Source organism: Schistocerca serialis, chromosome 5 (genome assembly GCF_023864345.2).
Source record: "Schistocerca serialis cubense isolate TAMUIC-IGC-003099 chromosome 5, iqSchSeri2.2, whole genome shotgun sequence".
NCBI lineage: Eukaryota > Metazoa > Arthropoda > Insecta > Orthoptera > Acrididae > Schistocerca > Schistocerca serialis.
In genome coordinates this window covers 380,419,331-380,440,946 of record NC_064642.1, presented here as the reverse complement: position 1 = coordinate 380,440,946, position 21,616 = coordinate 380,419,331, and the positions used below count along the sequence as shown (strand labels likewise).

The 21,616-nt window shown below is 44.4% G+C and overlaps 1 protein-coding gene across 1 annotated transcript in view; it reads left to right on the top strand.

Moving 5' to 3' along the window:
- The window catches only part of LOC126481954 (protein nervous wreck), a 724,156-nt gene that overhangs the window by 611,668 nt on the left and 90,872 nt on the right, over window positions 1-21,616 (top strand). The window contains exons 13-14 of the mRNA XM_050105913.1: window positions 1,830-1,936; window positions 13,574-13,697. Of these exons, the coding sequence (XP_049961870.1) occupies window positions 1,830-1,936; window positions 13,574-13,697 (231 nt within the window). The remainder of the gene's footprint in view (window positions 1-1,829; window positions 1,937-13,573; window positions 13,698-21,616) is intronic.

Below are 21,616 nucleotides of genomic sequence, written 5' to 3'. Positions count from 1 at the left end.
ATATCGACCTTTTCCGCAATTGGTAAATGGTCCATTTTAACACGGGTTATGTATCACGAAGCAAATACCGTCCGCACTGGCGGAATGCTACGTGATACCACGTACTTATACGTTTGTGACTACTACAGCGCCATCTATCAGAAAGCGAAAAAAGTGGTCCAACTAAAGCATTCATATTTCTTTACGTACTACACGAATATCTAATAAAAAATGGGGGTTCGTATTTTAAAAAACGCAGTTGATGTAAGTTTGACCTATGGCAATGCCATCGGGGGGGCCAACCATAGCGCCATCTGGTTTCCCCCTTCATGGTAGACGAGTTTCGTTCTTTGTAGCTATTTCGTTTGATGCTCATTTCGTAAGATATTTGGCCCGGTCACTATCAATGGACCACCCTGTATATATATTTTATCTACCGATCGAGGGACGTGAAAGGGAAGCAGTGATTGGGAAGGGAGTGAGACATGCTATTCAATCTGTATATTGAGCAAGCAGCAAAGGAAACAAAAGAAAAGTTCTGAATAGGCATTAAAATCTATGGAGAAGAAATAAATACTTTGAGGTTCGCCGCGACATTGTAATTCTGTCATAGACAGCAAAGGACTTGCAAGAGCAGTTGAACGGAATGGACAGTGTCTTGAATGGAGGGTATAAGATGAACATCAACAAAAGCAAAACGAGGATAATGGAATGTAGTCGAACTAAATCGGGTGATTCTGAGGGAATTAGATTAGGAAATGAGACACTTAAAGTAGTAAAGGAGTTTTGCTATTTGGGGAGCAAAATAACTGATCATGGTCGAAGTAGAGAGGATATAAAGTACGGACTGGCAATGTCAAGGAAAGCGTTTCTGAAGAAGAGAAATTTGTTGACATCGAGTATAGATTTAAGTTTCAGGAAGTCGTTTCTGAAAGTATTTGTATGGAGTGTAGCCATGTATGGAAGTGAAACATGGACGATAAATAGTTTAGAGAAGAAGAAAATAGAAGCTTTCGAAATGTGGTGCTACAGAAGAATGCTGAAGATTAGATGGGTAGATCACATATCTAAGGAGGAGGTATTGAATAGAATTGGGGAGAAGAGGAGTTTGTGGCACAACTTGACTAGAAGGGATCGGTTGGTAGGACATGTTCTGAGGTGTCAAGGGATCACCAATTTAGTACTGGAGGGCAGCTTTGAGCGTAAAAATCGTAGAGGGAGTGCAAGAGATGAATACACTAAGCAGATTCAGAATGATGTAGGCTGCAGTAGGTACTGGGAGGTGAAGAAGCTTGCACAGGATAGAGTAGCACGGAGAGATGCATCAAACCAGTCTCTGGACTGAAGACCACAACAACAACAACAACAACAACAACAACACCTACGGATGTATTTTTTCTTGTAATTTTATTACATCAAATCGTAGCTACAACGACACGTTTTCGAGAGGTCCTCTATTTGCTGGCGCTTTGAAACATCTTACTCTAGTACCACGGACTCTATGAGAAAAAATGCTCCAAATGCGATGTTTAATGCCATAGGATACGAGGGCTCCTACATTCTGCTTATGACGTAAAACGGTGTCGCATCTCATTGGCCACTTTCCTCTCCAGGAGTCAAAAATCTAACATGCGAGATTCTTTACTTCACGCTTCGAAGCATAGTATAACTTGGAATTCCACGCTGTGACGTCACCAGCTCCTTGCCCACGTTCGTTTTCACGTCCCGTGATAGGACGGCTAACTGTAGCTTTTAGAATGAGGGCGAAATGCTTAAGAATTCTTTTTGTGTTGCAGAGGGAGAGAGTAATCGGTGTTTATGTCTTTGTTTTGTGTGTATTTGTGTGGCAGTGAACGTGGACGAGTGGCTGCAGGAGGCTGACAGCCTGAGCGTGCAGGACATGCCCCGCTCCGCCAGCTCGCTCTCCATGCGGACGGACGGCGGCTCGGGACAAGGGGTGAGTGCTCTGCTGTCTATGGTACCCGATATTTCTGAAACTGCAGGCTGTTTTTTCATTAATCACATGCACTCCGAAAAAACTGTGTTCCCGTGACCTGTTACCACAGCCGCCAGTGTTTATGTGGAAGAAATTCAAAGGCGAAACAAGGAAGTGCGAATTCATACGGATGAACAAACAGTAGAAACGCAAGCGGTCGTTGTGTTGTTCGCACCGACTACAGTCGCATCACCCTGGCTGCCCGGCTGTTACCTTAAACAACGGGGCTCTATTGCTGACGTCTTTTCAGCGAAACTGATGTTATCAGGATCGTTGTAAGCACGTGGTTGCTGACTTTGCACTTATTCAAACTCACAATCCAGCAGTCTTCTAGGCTTAGGAACACTGAGCAAAGCCTTTCAAGCAGGGCGTTCTCACTCGGGCAAAGTAGAAGAAACAGCACTCAGCACCGCCCCAATCAAACGTCGAACAGACGGCAGTTGTTCATATTTCCTGCACCTTTAGGTGAAAAAGAGAGATCCTAACTGAACCGTGAAAATTTACTTTCAAAATCTTTTCTTAAAGAATTTACTTTATTTACTTGGGATTCATAAAGAACGTTAACACACTATGTGAGCGTGGAAGTAGATGGAACAAATTAAATTTCAACCAATGGAAATTTTATTCATAAAAGCCTCTTCAAAAACATGTTTAAAATTTATAAGCAGAAAAGCACCCTCTAAATATCAAGTTACAATTATGCAGATTCAGTTTTTTTTGTACAGTAATAGCCTTCGGGCTGAGAAGCTTCCACTCCCTTTCAACATGGCCGTAGTCACGACCGCTCACAACGACCTCTGAAAAACTACATTGGTGCAAATCTGCAACACACCAGATTACTTTAAACTAAAATTTTTAACAACTCACACAAACACATTAACTATGCACCCCATAAGAGGGATGGAAATGGTACAAACACTCACACGAAGAACTTATTTTCCACCAAAAGTGTAATTTGTTTTTAAAAGGGCTTTTACGGTGGAAGGGTGGCAACTTTATAAAAATGACTATTAAAATAAAACCCATGAAATTCAGACTTACATAAAGTGTACAACATGCTCTATATTAAACATATATCGCCTCGCAAGATAATAGGCAAGATAAAAACATATTTCAGGAATTCGGCCCTTACCTTAATTCTATAAATTCGTTAACACCGAATCCGACAAACATGACAGAGGCAGCTATTAACGTGTGGCAGATTGACAGGGGCGGGGTTACTAAACAACCCGAAGCACAGATTGCTCTAAACCTCCCCAATTCCACGAGGAAAAACGAACCACCCAATTCACAATAACCACCTTCCCGCGGGTGGGCAAACGGAGAAGAATGGTGGGACGACCCCAAAACAAAGCGGCTGGTGATCTCACGACGAAAACAAGTAGAACTTAACAAGTAAATGAAACAACATATCTCCAATCACTTAACTTCTAATAAACTGCGATTGCTGGCGAAGACCTGGCGCAACACGTCCAAATCGCTCTCCCGAACCGTCCGCTGCCAGCCGCTTCAACGGACGCAGGAAGGCGCGCCGACCTCCCGTCTCACGGCGTCGCAGCTCGCCCCGGCCAGCCCGATGTCGTGGTTCCGCTCCTGCTGCTCTCTTGTGAACCGGGAAGCCACTAACCCTTTCTATACGGCGCTGCACACTGGACTCACGTGGGGACCTCACATGCGCCGATGCTCAAGGCGGACAAGGCGTCTCGTGTCTCAGTGCACGACCGACCAACCGACCGATCCAACGGCCAATGACCGTTGCCCGAGCAACTCGAGCAGACTGGCAGCCCAATGCGCAGACACAGATGCAGGACCTCAGCCCCGACCGGGCGACCACTCGCTGTGTTCTGTTACTGGCGGAGTGGCAAGACTCTTATTTTCTGGCTTAAAGTTTGATCCAAACGACAGAAATACTCGCACTCCGACGACAGACAGACACTGACTGCCCCACACTGAGCCGGCTGACCAACTGACTCAACTCGCCTCGACTGACCGACTCTGCATTACCGAGCTCATAGCGCCCCTTAAATGCACGTGAACAGGCAACCTTTCCGCTTTCCCACCAGAGGGAGACCCCAAAGCTGCGCTTACCACAGCGGCGCCACCGCCAGAAACGGAGGGCGACTGCTTCACACAACGCGTTGCGGCGCGCTCTTTAAAACAGAAAATTTTTTACCACGGCTCACTGACTTGTAAAATCTTTTTTTTAATTATTTTTCTTATGTTTACCGAAAGTCTAACGGTCAGTTCCCAACCAGAGACGTAAAACTTCGGTCCGCAGTTAGCTCTGGCAGTACTACACCTCTCCCGGGACTTGGATTTTTTTGTGCAGTTCCCCTGCTCCACCCACGCACTTTCTGTATAGGTGATTATGCCCAAAGACAAAAAATACATAACAACTAAACTTCAGTTCTGATTCTTTGAGATTTCCCTTTCTCTGAACATTTCCTCATTTATGAAACGTCATTGTAGATGAACAACAGTTGTTTATTTTTATGCTCAGTGCTACCGGTTTCTATCAGTATACCATTATCGAGATGAAGCAAAGCGTAACCAGCTTTTCAATACACCTGAAGTGAACAACTTCGATGAAGATAGAAAAACATAGCTTCTGTTACAAAAAATAATCTCCAAAAGACGCAGATACGAGGGAGACGTCAATACATGTGTCCTTACCACAGGACACACATAGCCACCTCAGTTTTCAGCGTTAACCTCATAGCAAATGGGTGGTGACCACTCGCAATGCCCAAATGTAATGTACATCCCAGCCACAACAATGTGAGACTTCATGGTGAGCATAAACTAATATTATTATTATTATTATTATTATTATTTTCATATGAATGAGCCTATCTAAGATTGGAAAAAGTGCATTGCTTGCTAGTAGAATTGTAACACCATGAAGGCAGCACATTCAATTGCCAACAAGTGTACTACACACATACAAATCATTATCATTTTACCACAAACACACGAAGTGGGTAGGAGTAAAGTCATCAACACTTTGTGCGTAAGGAAAAATTACTAGGTGGTTTCTCATTCATAAAGCAGTTTTGAATGTTGTTTGCTTGTTTTGTGCCAATATGGAATGGATGGGTTCAGGAGAGTCGTAATTAACGCCGTGTAAAATCTCAACGGCGCAACATAATTAGTGCCCGAGAGGACTGACATGTTCGGTCAGACTTGTAGAATCGTTCAGGCATGAAACATACCTTCTGTGCCATTAGTTAATTTAAGGATCCTACCTAAATTTCCGTGGCTGATTGCAACTTTAGGATAGAATTATAACCAAAGGTTCAGTTATGGGATCCATTTCATTTACCATGCGTATAAGATACTTTATTCATTTCAAAAACAAATATCGCTCCAAAATTGACACACCTGTATAGTCTTCAAATAGAAAATTGTTACTTACAAAATATTAGCCAGGAACTTCTTAACATCACTGCAACAGTACGATTCACAGGTACTGGCCAGTATCTCTAAGAACGGATTTCTTGCCCAAACTCTCATAATTTCTCAACTATTTTAAAACAATTTCCTCAAATGTTACAGTAGTGTGCCTACGCAAGCTTCAAACCAAGAAGCACAAAACATTGCACAAAATTACAAAACAATATTAGCTAAAGTCTGTTCACTTCTGTTAATAAAATACAAAAATCATTCAGTACAATAATAACAAATTTTACAAAAAACGACAGACTGGCTGGAAAGCAATTTGATCTGTTGAAATCACAGCACTCTTTACGTCATACATTCCACATATGCTGAAAATCTCTTAACGACCGGCGTGATTACCGACGTCCGCTTTCACTACAACATAAACCAGCTACACAGTATAACACTCAACACAACGCAGTTAGTTTTCTGGAACATGTATACTTTAGGCACACGATAATGGCATATCATACATAAGCAAGAGACTGAGCGACAGGATAGTGACAGCAATAATCTTTAAGGTGAGGCGCAATAGTTCAGATAAATTGTTATAAGCACCAGAGAGATATGCAAAACTTCTATTCCCGTCTCAAAATATATACAGCGAAACAACAGCCTTAACACAAGCCTTACGGTTACTTGAAAAGCAGTGACAGTACAAATCATAGAATACAATTGTAATTGTTGCCTTAAAGATTTAAAAATATTTCAGTAATATTGAACAAGACAAGCACCACAATATTCTTAAAAACAGCTGGGACGAACAACCGTAATCCTTGTGTTGTTGTTGTTGTTGTTGTTGTCTTCAGTCCTGAGACTGGTTTGATGCAGCTCTCCGTGCTACTCTATCCTGTGCAAGCTTCTTCATCTCCCAGTGCTTACTGAAACCTACATCCTTCTGAATCTGCTTAGTGTATTCATCTCTTGGTCTCCCTCTACGATTTTTACCCTCCACGCTGCCCTCCAATGCTAAATCTGTGATCCCTTGATGCCTCAGAACATGTCCTACCAACCGGTCCCTTCTTCTTGTCAAGTTGTGCCACAAACTCCTCTTCTCCCCAATTCTATTCAATACCTCCTCACTAGTTATGTGATCTACCCATCTAATCTTCAGCATTCTTCTGTAGCACCACATTTCGAAAGCTTCTATTCTCTTCTTGTCCAAACTATTTATCGTCCATGTTTCACTTCCATACATGGCTACGCTCCATACGATTACTTCAGAAACGACTTCGTGACACTTAAATCTATACTCGATGTTAACAAATTTATCTTCTTCAGAAACGCTTTCCTTGCCATTGCCAGACCACATTTTATATCCTCTCTACTTCGAACATCATCAGTTATTTTGCTCCCCAAATAGCAGAACTCCTTTACTACTTTAAGTGTCTCATTTCCTAATCTAATTCCCTCACCATCACCCGACTTAATTCGACTACATTCCATTATCCTCGTTTTGCTTTTGTTGATGTTCATCTTATATCCTCCTTTCAAGACACTGTCCATTCCGTTCAACTGCTGTTCCAAGTCCTTTGCTGTCTCTGAAGGGAATTACAATGTCATCAGCGAACCTCAACGTTTTTATTTCTTGTCCATGGACTTTAATACCTACTCCGAATTTATCTTTTGTTTCCTTTACTGCTTGCTCAATATACAGATTGAATAACATCGGGGAGTGGCAACAACCCTGTCTCACTCCCTTCCCAACCACTGCTTCCGTTTCATATCCCTCGACTCTTATAACTGCCATCTGGTTTCTGTACAAATTGTAAATAGCCTTTCGCCCCCTGTATTTTACCCCTGCCACCTTCAGAATTTGAAAGAGACCATTCCAGTCAATATTGTCAAAAGCTTTCTCCAAGTCTACAAATGCTAGAAACGTAGGTTTGCCTTTTCTTAGTCTAGCTTCTAAGATAAGTCGTAGGGTCAGTATTGCCTCACGTGTTCCAACATTTCTACGGAATCCAAACTGATCTTCCCCGAAGTCCGCTTCTACCAGTTTTTACATCCGCCTGTAAAGAATTCGCGTTAGTACTTTGCAGCCGTGACCTATTAAACTGATAATTCGGTAATTTTCACATCTGTCAACACCTGCTTACTTTGGGATTGGAATTATTATATTCTTCTTGAAGTCTGAGGGTATTTCGCCTGTCTCATACATCTTGCTCACCAGATGGTAGAGTTTTGTCAGGACTGGCTCTCCCAAGGCCGTCAGTAGTTCCAATGGAATGTTGTCTACTCCCGGGGCCTTGTTTCAACTCAGGTCTTTCAGTGCTCTGTCAAACTTTTCACGCAGTATCGTATTTCCCATTTCATCTTCATCTACATCCTCTTCCATTTCCATAATATTGTCTTCAAGTATACCGCCCTTGTATAGACCCTCTATATACTCCTTCCACCTTTCTGCTTTCCCTTCTTTGCTTAGAACTGAGTTTCCATCTGAGCTCTTGATATTCATGCAAGTGGCTCTCTTTTCTCCAAAGGTCTCTCTAATTTTCCTGTGGGCAGTATCTATCTTACCCCTAGTGAGATAAGTCACTACATCCTTACATTTGTCTTCTAGCCATCCCTGCTTAGCCATTTTGCACTTCCTGTCGATCTCGTTTTTGAGACGTTTGTATTCCCTTTTGCCTGCTTCATTTACTGCGTTTTTGTATTTTCTCCATTCATCCATTAAATATTTCTTCTGTTACCAAAGGATTTCTATTAGCCCTCGTCTTTTTACCTACTTGATCCTCTGCTGCCTTCACTACTTCATCCCTCAGAGCTACCCATTCTTCTTCTACTGTATTTCTTTACTCCATTCCTGTCAATTGTTCCCTTATGCTCTCCCTGAAGCTCTGTACAACCTCTGGTTCTTTCAGTTTATCCAGGTCCCATCTCCTTAAATTCCCACATTTTTGCAGTTTCTTCAGTTTTAATCTACAATTCATAACCAATAGATTGTGGTCAGAGTCCACATCTGCCCCTGGAAATGTCTTACAATTTAAAACCTGGTTCCTAAATCTCAATCTTACCATTATATAATCTATCTGATACCTTCTAGTATCTCCAGGATTCTTCCATGTATACAGCCTTCTTTTATGATTCTTGAACCAAGTGTTAGCTATGATTAAGTTATGCTCTGTGCAAAATTCTACCAGACGGCTTCCTCTTTCATTTCTCTCCCCCAATCCATATTCACCCACTATGTTTCCATCTCTCCCTTTTCCTACTCTCGAATTCCAGTCACCCATGACTATTAAATTTTCGTCTCCCTTCACTACCCGAATAATTTCTTTTATCTCATCATACATTTGATCAATTTCTTCATCATCTGCAGAGCTAGTTGGCATATAAACTTGTAATACTGTAGTAGGCATGGGCTTCGTGTCTATCTTGGCCACAATAATGCGTTCACTATGCTGTTGGTAGTAGCTTACCCGCACTCCTATTTTTTATTCATTATTAAACCTACTCCTGCATTACACCTATTTGATTTTGTATTTATAACCCTGTATTGACCTGACCAAAAGTCTTGTTCCTCCTGCCACCGAACTTCGCTAATTCCCACTATATATAACTTCAACCTATCCATTTCCCTTTTTAAATCTTCTAACCTACCTGCCCTATTAAAGGATCTGACATTCCACGCTCCGATCCGTAGAACGCCAGTTTTCTTTCTCCTGATAACGACGTCCTCTTGAGTAGTCCCCGCCCGGACATACGAATGGGGGACTATTTTACCTCCGGAATATTTTACCCAAGAGGAAGCCATCATCATTTAACCATACAGTAAAGCTGCATGCCCTCGGGAAAAATTACGGCTGTAGTTTCCCCTTGTTTTCAGCCGTTGGCAGTACCAGCACAGCAAGGCCGTATTGGTTAGTGTTGCAAGGCCAGATCAGTCAATCATCCAGACTGTTGCCCCTGCAACTACTGAAAAGTCTGCTGCCCCTCTTCAGGAACCACACGTTTGCCTGGCCTCTCAACAGATACCCCTCCGTTGTGGTTGCACCTACGGTACGGTCATCTGTATTTGCTGAGGCACGCAAGCCTCCCCACCAACGGTAAGGTCCATGGTTCATGGGGGTGTATCATAAAGAAATCAGAAATAATTATTAAACTATTCTGATTACAGTTGCAACGGCTGCATTAGCCTTTAGACTAAGATGCATAAAGGCAAACGTACACAGTAAATAGTGTTACGAGATCACAACTTGCCGTAAAACAGCCTCCCAGCCGGGTCCCATCATCAATACATCATCCAGTTCGAAGGTGACCTGATAAGCATCGCGCGAGAGCGCCCACTCGCCGATTCCTGAAAAGTCTGAAAAGACTTGCTCCCGTCCGGGAAGCACCCGAGTATCACTGTAACACCAGCAAACATTAATCAGAACCCCCTTACCACTACGCAGCTGAACACAGTATTGTTCGACGATACAGCAACCATTCCCCAAGAGTCCACAGTCTGCTCTCTGCACCATTTTCAATTAAGCGACTCGTAAACATAATACTGCAGCTTCGGTCAGAACATCCACCTTCCTTCGCTGCCTGCTCTTCAAATAAAGTGTACAAGAGGTCATCTTGGCCCGGAGATATCTCCGACATGACTGGGATAGGCAGCAATAGCGCCAACCAATGGCACACTTCAGTCAAGAAATGGGTTTGGTTCAAATAAAACAAGTGTCACTACGGACAGTACGACGATGCCTATAATGCCAACGAACATCACCATAGCGGCCATTATTCCTGCTTCATTTCATGCACTCGCTGATAGTAGTGCGCCCAACAACACTGGACACTATGTAGTGTTACAGAAGAGTCCAGATTCTGCGTACTGCGTCACGGTAGATGTATCGGTGTGTGGAGGTTCCAAGGAGAACTAACATTCGTCTTTATCACGTGGGCTTGGCATCTAGCGTATTGGGCTGAGGTGCCAACGGGTACACAGTCCAGTCACCTCCGGTTCACGTAGCTGGTAACTTTAACAGTCACTGTAGCATTTTAAAGCCTGTGGCTGTGCCATGTCTTCGAGGTCTGTGTAACACTATCTTTCAACAAAACAACGCAATACCACATGTTGCACGAGCTGTATTGACATACCTCTATAGAGAATGTGTTGCCATATCCTGAACGTTCTTCAGATCTTTCACTTATTAAAGACACCTCGAGATGGGTTGTGAAGAGACTGCTACGCCACCACACATCAGTCACTATAGCTGTCGAGCTCTGGCACACAGCAGAATCAGCATGGAATGATTCACTGTCATCTAAACTCTATTCGACTCGATGTCTCGCTAGTTTGGAGCAGGTCTTGTTACCAGAGGTGCCACCTCTGTGTACTGCGTTTCGCACCCTGCATACCCTCGAATGACCTACATAGATAATCATTTATTCTTTCTCTTGTAATGTTCCTGCTTTGTTTGTTCTCGCCTACTCAATCTATAAAGATTTTAACTGTATTTACAGCTTACTTCAAAGTAACTAGTAGGGTGCAATGCAATACAAAAGCGAAAAGTAGGTTTTACGTTTCTTGTATCATGCTCTCACCGTTTGTTAATTATAGCCTTTCTATTAAATGCATTGATTTTTCCTATTTGTATGTTACACGTGGAACTGGCGATTTTTAAAATTATTTTCAACACCTGATTTCACTAATACTTCCACTCATTCTCAAGTTCTCAGACAGATAACACTGCGTGCTACCACATCCTTCCATTATGCACGCTCAGCCACAGCTTCAGCCCTGCTCGCTACAATACGTATGTTTTACAACGCCTGCCGAAAATCTCAACACGATTTACGTACAAAGATAGGCAATTATAAATATTTTTCGCGATAATTTAAACTTATAGAAACTGATTTTTTAAATATTTTAATTTTATGTTCTTACTAGGAAAAATAAATACAAAAATATTACTAATAATTGAAACTTCGTGGCACATTAGAACTGTGTGCCGGACCGAGACTCGAACTCGAGACCTCTGCCTTTCGCGGCAAGTGCTCTGCTACCCAAGCACGACTCACGGCCCATCCTCACAGCTTCAATTCCAAACTTCGCAGAAGCTCTCCTGCATATCTTGCAGAACTAATAATTGTTTATGGAAGCGACAGGATCACTCGCTTGTACCTCATTGATCCAAAATTGACTTCAAAATTAAATTTATGATAAGTAAAAGTGAAATCATATTGTATTGTTGGCTGGGAGACCCAAAGAGATAAGATCAACCGCCTTGTCGGAAAAGGTTTTCTTTTGTGTATACTGTGGTCTTACGTTTTACGATGATGACGAGAGAAGAGAAAGGATGAAACCCAGTGGCGCCACATAACCTATTCCCAACGAATAGCACCAAGTGCACGACAGCCATAACATCCTCATCCGACGGACGAATCACGATTAAAACAGTACCGTGCTCTCACTTAATGATACACTGCGGAGAGGTTTAGAATTTAATCTGCTACACTGTCGCATAGTCTTGTGATAAGGAGCTTTACGCCCCTATCTCTCATCCGTAAGCCCACCAGATACTGACATATTGACAGCAAAATTTCATCCACCCCCAGGATTCGAACCAGCTTACCTCCTAATCGAGCGCCACAGCACAGGCTTGCGTTATCTACCTCGGCCACAGAGCTGGGCAAATTTATGATTTTTCCGAAATTTTATCTACCAGAAAAACATAAACTTAACTTATCGATACCACACCGCGACGTGAAAGTAAAAACCCGATACCAGACGAAATGAACTCCTGCAACTTAAAGACAGTTTAAGACAAACAACAGCACACAGCGAAGGGTTATACAAATGGTTACAAACTGACATTCATACAGGCGTCGGCAGAAAATGCAAAATTGCAAAGTCTGACGGCCGATGGATCAATGTGTGACGCTGCAGCGTAATGTCACCGCACAGCTGGCAAGAATAGTAAACAGTGGACATGTTGATACCAGGCCATAAAGTCTTTGCGAATGTCATTGCTTGTAGTCAGTTGGACAATATCTGTGCCTCACAGACACCTGCATAAACACTGTACGGAGATGTCAGCATCAGAGAGGACGTGTAGTTGGCTCAAAGAAAGGGGTTAAAGTAATCAACGAGTCGCTCGACATTTGAATATGGGGGATGCCACTATTCGGGAGGATGTTGGCAGGAATTGGTCAACCATGGACAGACACAGCGTCGAGAAGAGAGTGGTCGACCTAGAGAGACAGAACGTGAGGACTGAACAGTCGTCAGAGAGGCACTCGGAACCCCAGATTCATTATTATCAGCGATATAACGTGCAGCCGGTGTTTCAGTGACCACAAGGACCATTAACAGGCTGGACTCACGGGGCCCTTTGTGCTATCATTGTCCTCTGTACACCAGCAAGTCCTTTTGCAGTTGTGTCAGGCACATTAAGTATGGAATCTCATTAATTGGAGTAGAACTGTCTTCAGTGATGAGTCTCCCTTAGAGCGGAGCGCCTACGAGCACCACTGATGTGTCTGCAGACGCCCCAGGCAGTGGTGGAATATCAACCTGACTATTGCCCACCGTAGGGCTCGACAAACTGGTGTGATAGTCTGGAGTGCGAGTCCATTTCGTAGCATGACCCCTTTGGTTATTATCCTCCGCACCCTTACAGCATAACGGTACGCCGACGATATTCTACGCCCCACTTTGTTGCCCCTTATGGCAAGCCAACCTGGGCTGAATTTCAGCAAGGTAGTGTCCGAGAACAAACGGCGAGAGTTTCTACTGACTATCTTCGTGCTTGCCAAAATCTATCTTGATCAGCAAGATCACCGGATCTCTCCCCAACTGAAGCATTATGATCAGGGTCCTCAAAGCAAATCGGGATTTTGACGATCTAACGTGCCAATTGGACGAAATTTGGCATGACAGCCCTGAGGAGTGCATCCCATAACTCTATCAATCAATGCCAAGGCGAATAACTATTTGCGTAAGAGCAAGAGATGGACAAGCGCGTTGTTGAGCTGCTCAATTTTTGAAGCTTTTCCTCTTGAACAAATCATGCAGTTTTTCTGAAATTGTAATCACTTGTCTGTCTCTACGTGTACATCTACCGATTTCCGTCCCATGCCCATAACCCGTAGCAGTTTCCTGTGAGCGTCGCTGTAGTATCACGTACATGGTATGACAAGTGTTTGACTGGTGTCTATTGTGTCTGTCAGGAGGCGGCGGGCTCGGACTCGCTGTACGACAGCGACGTGGACGCCAGCGGCTCCGAGGTGACGGCGGTGGAGCGCGGGGGCCGCGACGAGGAGGCGGAGCGCCAGGAGGCCGCCGAGGTGGACGGTGAGTGGGGTGGGTTCCCTCAGCGGCGCGCTCTTCCTCCTCTTCTTCTGCTGTCCGCCTCTGCCTCAAGCTCTGTTGTCTGTGCCGGCCGCCGCTACTAGAGCACCAAAGCATGCGCGCTCTGCATGGCTTCAACCCACCAGGACTGCAAGTAGACGATTTCCGTGCGTGGAGCTCGCCGACTCGAAGACTGGTGGTGCGAGTTACCTTCACTGAAGACCGGGGAAGGACCTGCCTCCGTACATAGGCTGTCAGTGCGTCCGACTTCCGTAAGGAACACCCGTTATTGCCAGTGATTTTCCCGTGGTGGAGATGACTGGAACCAGAAGCATTCAGTTTCGGGAGGACAACTGGAAATCTAGTTGAATAACAAGTAGCGGATTCAGTGTTAGGAGGGCTAACGACTGAAAGGCTGCAGACCTAATGACCGTCATCACCGTATCCAATTGACGCCATTGGTAGCAGATGAGAACACAGGTAGTCATCATCTCGTAGTCCTCACGGCCTGACAGTGATCAGTTGCTTAGGAATTAGTTTGTGGGGGGCGACATGGAAGGATTGTGTGTAGTGCTGGATCGTTGAACTATGCACCATGAGAGGTATTAAATCCAGAACCACTTCGCCATGTCTCAAGCAGGCTGTTCCGAAAGTGCCGTTTAGGAAGAGGTTGCCCCTAGGTGACCCTCAGCTCGCCGTTGGGCAGGTGCACTTAGTGGACGTTACACACCAGGATGTTTCATTGCACGCCTTCTGCGTGTGCGTGGCTTCTTAGCTAAGACTGCCCTCGTGCGCGTGGCAGGTGCAGCACGCTAGCTTAAACTACGGCTTGGTTGGATGATAGCCCACACATCTGCTGTTTGCCAATACCTGGTCACCTTTGCCTGTAGGCACTCAGCTGCCCTTTGGTAGCCACTCAGTCTGGAACAGCTGGTGTCAATAAGATGTGAGAGGTTGGTAACTGCGATTCTTCTCCTTGATTAGGACATTATCTACCATGGGTCCTTCGTTCTTTGGTCCTTTCCAAGAGAAACAGGCTGTTTATCCGCCACTCTTTCTGATAAAGGACATTAAATAAGAGGGGTATAGTTAATGGGGGACGACATGGAGCGGTTGTGTGTAGCTCTTGATCGTTGAACTACGCATCAGTGAGAGGTATAAAATCCAGAACCTCTTCACCATGTCTCAAGTAGGCTGTTCCGAAAGTGCCCCTTAGTATGACGTTGACCTTTGTGTGAAACTCAGCGCGCTCACGGGCAGGCGCACTTAGTGCACGTTACACACCAGGATGTTTTATTGCACGCTTCCAGTGCACTCGTACAATACTAACAGACTCTTTTTGCAGAACTGGTCGGTTATTATTTGGTCATACCTGCTCCCCTGCATAGATAGGAATAGATTGTTTTTTATGTCCGCTCTCACATCTGCAGACTGACCAACTGATCCCATAGTGTTGGCTTGTGTGTTATAAACTAGAGTCTAGCAGCTAGTCAGGTCACTCAGACTGGCCGACGCTAGCCACATACCGCTGCACAGATTATGACGTAGTCATTACAATGATACCTCCAACTTATCCTCTGGTGAATTTTCTTTTTAAGACACAACGTGAAGAAGAGGTGCCGAATGGTTACCAATAAAAGGAAGCTTTTCGATTTAAGCGCCGTCCCAACCATACTGCCATTCCACATTTTGTACTCATGAAACCCTTAATGTTCAAAGTACGACACTGAGGATTTGGGGACAATCGCAATGAACTGAGCAACCAGTGTATTATCACCATTTCTCCAATTTGCGTACTCGATCTCTGTGAATTAACCGTACATCAGTAAGTAAAAAGAGTTCAAGTTAGTTGGGGGACAAATAGTCTCGTCGGAGACAGACAAAGCACAGATCATCAGACGCTGGTAGACTGTTCTTTTCAACTTGAAAATGACAGTACTTGCTTTTAGTTCGAGTGTTGACATACTTGCTGCGAGCGGCACATAAGAAGAAGGGTGCATGCCTTCAGAAGAACTACTTTGAACAGCTGCTCTCTCGTGACGCTCAATCCCGTCTAGAAATTTATGAGATTCTGTAGCAGACTCAGTTTCACTTCGTGAACATATCAACAAGGCGTCTGAATGTATCATCATTAACGCGTCATCTCTAAAGGGTGATTTGATGCTTCGTTCCAGACGCTTGCTGTCCTTTCAATCGTGGCATATTTACTTCATTCTACATCATCCGCAAACTTCCTTATATAGTGTGAACATTAAGAAACCGACAAACTGCAGGGAAGGATTCCTGTCAGCAAAAGGAGGAACGAAGGTCCTATGAAATGTGTCCCGAAACGCATCGTTGCCACGATACATGGCGCTGACAAATGACAGTTTCTCTGACCACGTGCCGTGTGTTCGTTGAGTGTTACAGGCTGCACGAATGACGCAGAATATTGTAAGCAGCAGAATGATCCGGTATTCATGTCGGAAACAAGCCGAGATGGTGTTTGTGTACGGCCAAACAGATGGAAACGGTCGGGAGGCAGCACGGCTATACCAAAACAGGTACCCTCACAGACACCAACCACATCACAAAACATTTCGAGCCTTATTTGGGCGTTTGTGTGATCATGGTTTCTTCCAGAGAGATGAACGTGCAGATATACGGCGGACCGTGCGGACACGAAATTTGGAGAACCGGGTTCTATGGGATATTGAGATGAACTTAGTACAAGTTCCAGGCAAGTGGTGTAAGCCAAAGTACGATGATGTGTATCCTACATGACAACTGCTACTATCCCTATCACATGCAACCCACTGTATCCCAGGGAGGCCACTTTGAACATTTGTTGTGACGTAGATGCGATGGAGCTCTGTTCTGTGTACTGGGACGATTTGTTGTCGTTGCACACACACCGCCCATTTTCGGACTCATGTTCATGGGACCTTTTCTCCTCCATTTCCAGTTAGGAATCCGTCCCTGAAGTTTGTCTATTTTATTAGTGTTCACCCTGTATAGTTCTAGAGTCTAGTAGCTACAAGTTCTGTCAGATCGGTCGACGATAGTCACATACAGCTGAACGGATCATGACGCAATCGCAGCAATGACGCCTCCTATTTATCCTCCTATGAACTTCATTTTTACGGGACGACGTAAAGAAGAGGTCCCGAATGGGTGCCAATACAGGAAACCTTTTCGATTTAGGCGCCGCTCAAATCGCTCTACCATGCCATTGCGATCATTTATCCAGTTTGCGTACTCGGCCTATATAAACTTATCATTAAACACTCTTGTCGTCAGTAGGAAGTAAGAATTACAGTTTGTTTAGGGACGAATAGTTTCGTCGGAGACAGATGACACACAGATCGTCAGAGGCCGGAGAAAGTAAGAATTACAGATTGTTGGGTGACGAATAGTTTCGTCGGAGACAGATGACACACAGATCGTCAAAGGCCGGAGGACTATTCCCCCGAAATTGAAAATGATAGTACTTGTTATTAATTCGAGTATTAAGTTTGGAACCGCGTGAGACAAATGGTGCACGCCGTCAAAGGGTTACTTTGACCAGATGGCCTCTCGTGACGCTTAAGTTCATCTAGAAATTCATCAAAGTCTGTCTTGGACACAATACCGCTTTGTGACGATATCACAAGGTGTTTGAAGTAATTGTCATTTAAGGATTGATTTTATTCTTTATTTCAGTCGCAAGCTATGCTTTTAATTGTGGCATTGTTGATTCATCCCACATTTTCTACAATCTGCCTTATATATTATTTGCCCGATAGCTCTGCCAAAGTATCCCCTACCCACAGACCCGAATGCGAAAGTACCGCCGAAATATTGTACCACGAAAAAAGTCATAGTGACAAACTGGTAGAGAACTTCATGTAATGGAGAAACAAAATGTGGTGGTTTCCGGTTGTCTTCTACATTGCAGCACTACAGTCGTCCCGCCTACGTCCGGAGATAAAATAACAGTTGCCGTACAAATCTCACTAGTCGAGCAGAGAGGCCGCGCGGTTTGAGGCGCCATGTCACGGACTGCGCGGCCCCTCCAGCCGGAGGTTCGAGTCCTCCCTCGGGCATGGGTGTGTGTGTTGTTCTTAGCATAATTTGGTTTAAGTAGTGTGTAAGTCTAGGGACCGATGACCTCAGCAGTTTGATCCCTTAGGAATTCACACACATTTGAACCAATCTCACTGATTTCCGCCAACTGTGACACCGGGAGGACTCTCACCTTTTCTCCAGGAAAAACCTACCTTTGTACCAACCCCGTCAGAAGGAACTACTGTTCCTGCTCTGTAAACTATATTGGTGATCACTTGGTCCCATGCAGCGTTGCAGACCATTGCAGTCTCCCCGTACCTCTGCAAGAGGCTCGTACGAGACACTAAAAGCCAGGCCAGTTGGACTTACGTTTTATGAGGGCGTGTTATCCCTTCACCATTCCTTCGATGTAGCGGCTTATGGCAGGTAGTGGCTGTTCTATCGGCCGAGAGATCAGTTTGGCAGAGAGGTTTGGGGATCAGTTTCCCTTCGACGGAGACTGAACTCGTCTCGTCTAGAACAGGTGTCCAGCATTTTCTTCACTCAGTCACTTCCCCGCTAAATGACCCAAATACAAGCCTCATGCAAAGTATAAGGCAACGAACGGGACAGGAGGTCTGCGAAATTCACTGATGAGTTGAATCACTTGTACAGCCTGGAATGTGTATATTGAAGACTAGTGATTCGGTAATCGTATAATGAGGACAAATCGTCACTTCCATTTGAACACATTGTTCACTTATGAGGACGAAAGAACATCTGCAGTTCGTTATTAAATGAAAGGTTTTTCTATCATTGAATATCCAATGAACTGTGGATGAAGCCCGACCAACAGGCATTACATGCATTGATCAAAAATGATAGTGCACCAAGAATGGCTAGTTTCTAGCTGAAATCTAGATCTGCTAATAAAATTTCAAAAGGACGACTGATAGCTGAAATCTATTATTTACAAGTATAAAAATAAATCTTGCAAATAGACATATATAAAAAACAGTATACTACAATTATTAACGAAATAAAACAACGTGTCTTTCCTTCTATCAGTGTGTTGCTGCGGAGTCAAATATTTCCATACAACTTTCCTCTTTTCTTGCTTCTCCCGCCAATAATAACTTTCTCACACACATCTGCTTTAGTGCTTGCGGAACAGCACAGTGCAATAAAATGCCACCTGTAACAAACTTGAATTAATATCTTGCAGGGCCAATGTTGAAAGGTAGTCAGTTCCACAGTAATCCACAAGGCCCTTCGTTCGACGCACGGTAAGCACTGGAAGTGGTTTGCTATGATACCACGACCAATGCCAATCGCCGATATCAGAGACACTTAGCATCCTCGGCGGAATTGCCTATCCTCTGGGACATAATCACAGCTTGTGCACATAATCCACAATGCATGTTTCAACCCAGTTGCTGACAAACATGAACAGTCCGATTTCGTGCAAGACGCCTCGGTAACTGAGGTCGAGTGTCACAGTCTCACCGTCCTCCTCGTCTCGTTACGTGCCTCGCGCGCCACATCGCGTGCGCCAACGAGACTCCTGCCAGCGAATAGCCGCGTCCTCTGTCGGCGTTGGACACGAACCCGATGGCCGCCGGAGGTGAAGTCGCGATCCGCAAACGGCGCCAGTGCCGACACGGCACAGTGCCTCGAGGGAAAAAAATTCTCTGCAATAGTCTGGCCGGATAGTATGGCCATTGTCGGATCTTTGTCAGCAGCGACATTTCTTGCTCGAGTTTTAGGAAACGTTAGTGGGGAGGTATCACCGTTTTAGCTAGTCTCCAACGAAATCTCCTGGGCCAGCTGCAGCGCCAGCGTATCTGTAACATACCGAGTCGTCATCTGAGAGGTAAATTTGACTATAAAATTGGCCGCTCGTTGTGTCGAATCGTGTGGGTTATGTTTGCATCTTGTGTGCCCGACTTGACTGCTTAAGCCAATTCAGTTAGCTTTGTGAGTACAGCTGGCAGCGCCGATCAGTTTTGCTGTAATACATGTGTTCGCCGATGTAGCATTGTTTGTGTGACCATTTTAAGCCTTCACCAGGTGGCTAATTTTCTTTTAGGAAAAATGTTTCTTGAAGGTTAGGCTCCAACCCCTGGTTATGATCGTAGTTTCCCAGATTCGGGGTGAAGGGGTTATCCGAGTTTCTCGTGTTCCTTTACGGTCGTGCTGCGAGTTTTTTTAATACCTCCAAGAAAATATCGAGGCAGAATTCATTACGTAAATCACGGTGCGTTGTTTATCATCCTTAACACCTTGTTCTGTATGACCCGCAGGCAGCATAGACGTGTTGGAGCTGCGTATCCCCAGATTGGGACTGCGTATGTTATCAGAGGTTTAATGTGTCATGTATATGGATCTCGACATCCTCCTATTCAATGTGCTTTGCCTGTTGAGCATAGAGTACAGCTCTTTCACACTCACGTGTGTCTTAGTGGTGACGTGTTGTATATTGTCCCCTCCCCCTCCCCCACCCGTGTAATCCGATCCATCCGGACACCGAGATATCTGACTTTTTCACGGAAACATATTGGGCGTGTGTGTACAGTTACTTGTCTACAGCGTTGGTGTTTGTGCAGTTGTTTCGGTCTCGCACTTGTCGACGTTTACCTTAATATGCGATTTATCTACATCTACACGGATACTCTGCAAATCACATTTAAGTGCCTGGCAGTCGGTTCATCGAACCACCTTCACAATTCTCTATTATTCCAATGTCGCATAGTGCGCGGAAAGAATGAACACCTATATCTTTCCGTACGAGCTCTGATTTCCCTTATTTTATCGTGGTGATCGTTCCTCGCTATGTAGGTCGGCGTCAAAAAAATATTTTTGTATTCGGAGGAGAGAGTTGGTGATTGGAATTTCGTTAGAAGATTCTCTCGCAACGAAAAACGCCTTTCTTTTAATGATGACCAGCCCAAATTCTGTATCATTTCTGTGACACTCTCTCCCATATTTCGCGATAATACAAAACGTGCTGCCTTTCTTTGAACTTTTTCGATGTGCTCCGTCAGTCGTACCTGCTAGGGATCCCACAACGCGTAGCAGTATTCTAAAAGAGGACGGGCAAACGTAGTGTAGGCAGTCTCCTTAGTAGGTCTGTTACATTTTCTAAGTGTCCTGCTAATAAAACGCAGTCTTTGGTTAGCCTTCCCCACAACATTTCTCAAACATACTCTCGACTGTTTGTGGTCTTGAGCTAATGTTTTGTGATCTTTGGCTAGGATGACGGTGTCATCTGTGTAGATGGCAACTATCGTTCTATGTGTCGTTGGAATATCGTTAATGCAGATATTAAACAAGAGGGGCCTCGGGATGCTGCCTTGGCGTACTCGTATCTCACTAATAGAAGTTTCGAGATATGAGTGTGTGAAACGTACGAGTCCGTCTTGCAAACTGCAAACCAGCGTCGCTGAGTTTGCAGATGCAGCTGTTGTGCCAGAGACGATCAAAGGTTTTTCAGTGTCCAAGACTATGGCCTCCATTTCTCTGCCGCTGTTGTAGTGGCCTGTTATATTCTACTACGCGGAGGAGTTGTAGAGTGGTGATCCCTGAAGCCGAATCGCTCTGGCTTCATGGTGCCGTTGCTCATCAGTCAGGATCCAACTCTCGACTAATAGGCGTCTACGGAGTGGCACGTCAAGTGTTTATCTTTTTCTGTGTTTTCTGCGTACTATATTTATCGAATTTCCTGCGTGTTTTTCTGTGTAAGAAATTTAATCTCGCGTTTCTGTGAGTGTAAATTAATTCACTCTATTGCGCAATAGTTGATCACTGAACAGCCACTTACATAATACATTAACGTATCAGCGTCGACTGCTTATACATCAGGAGGGTAGCAAGCTGCATTTCTAGGATTCTGTCTGCTTTTATAGTTCACAGATAGA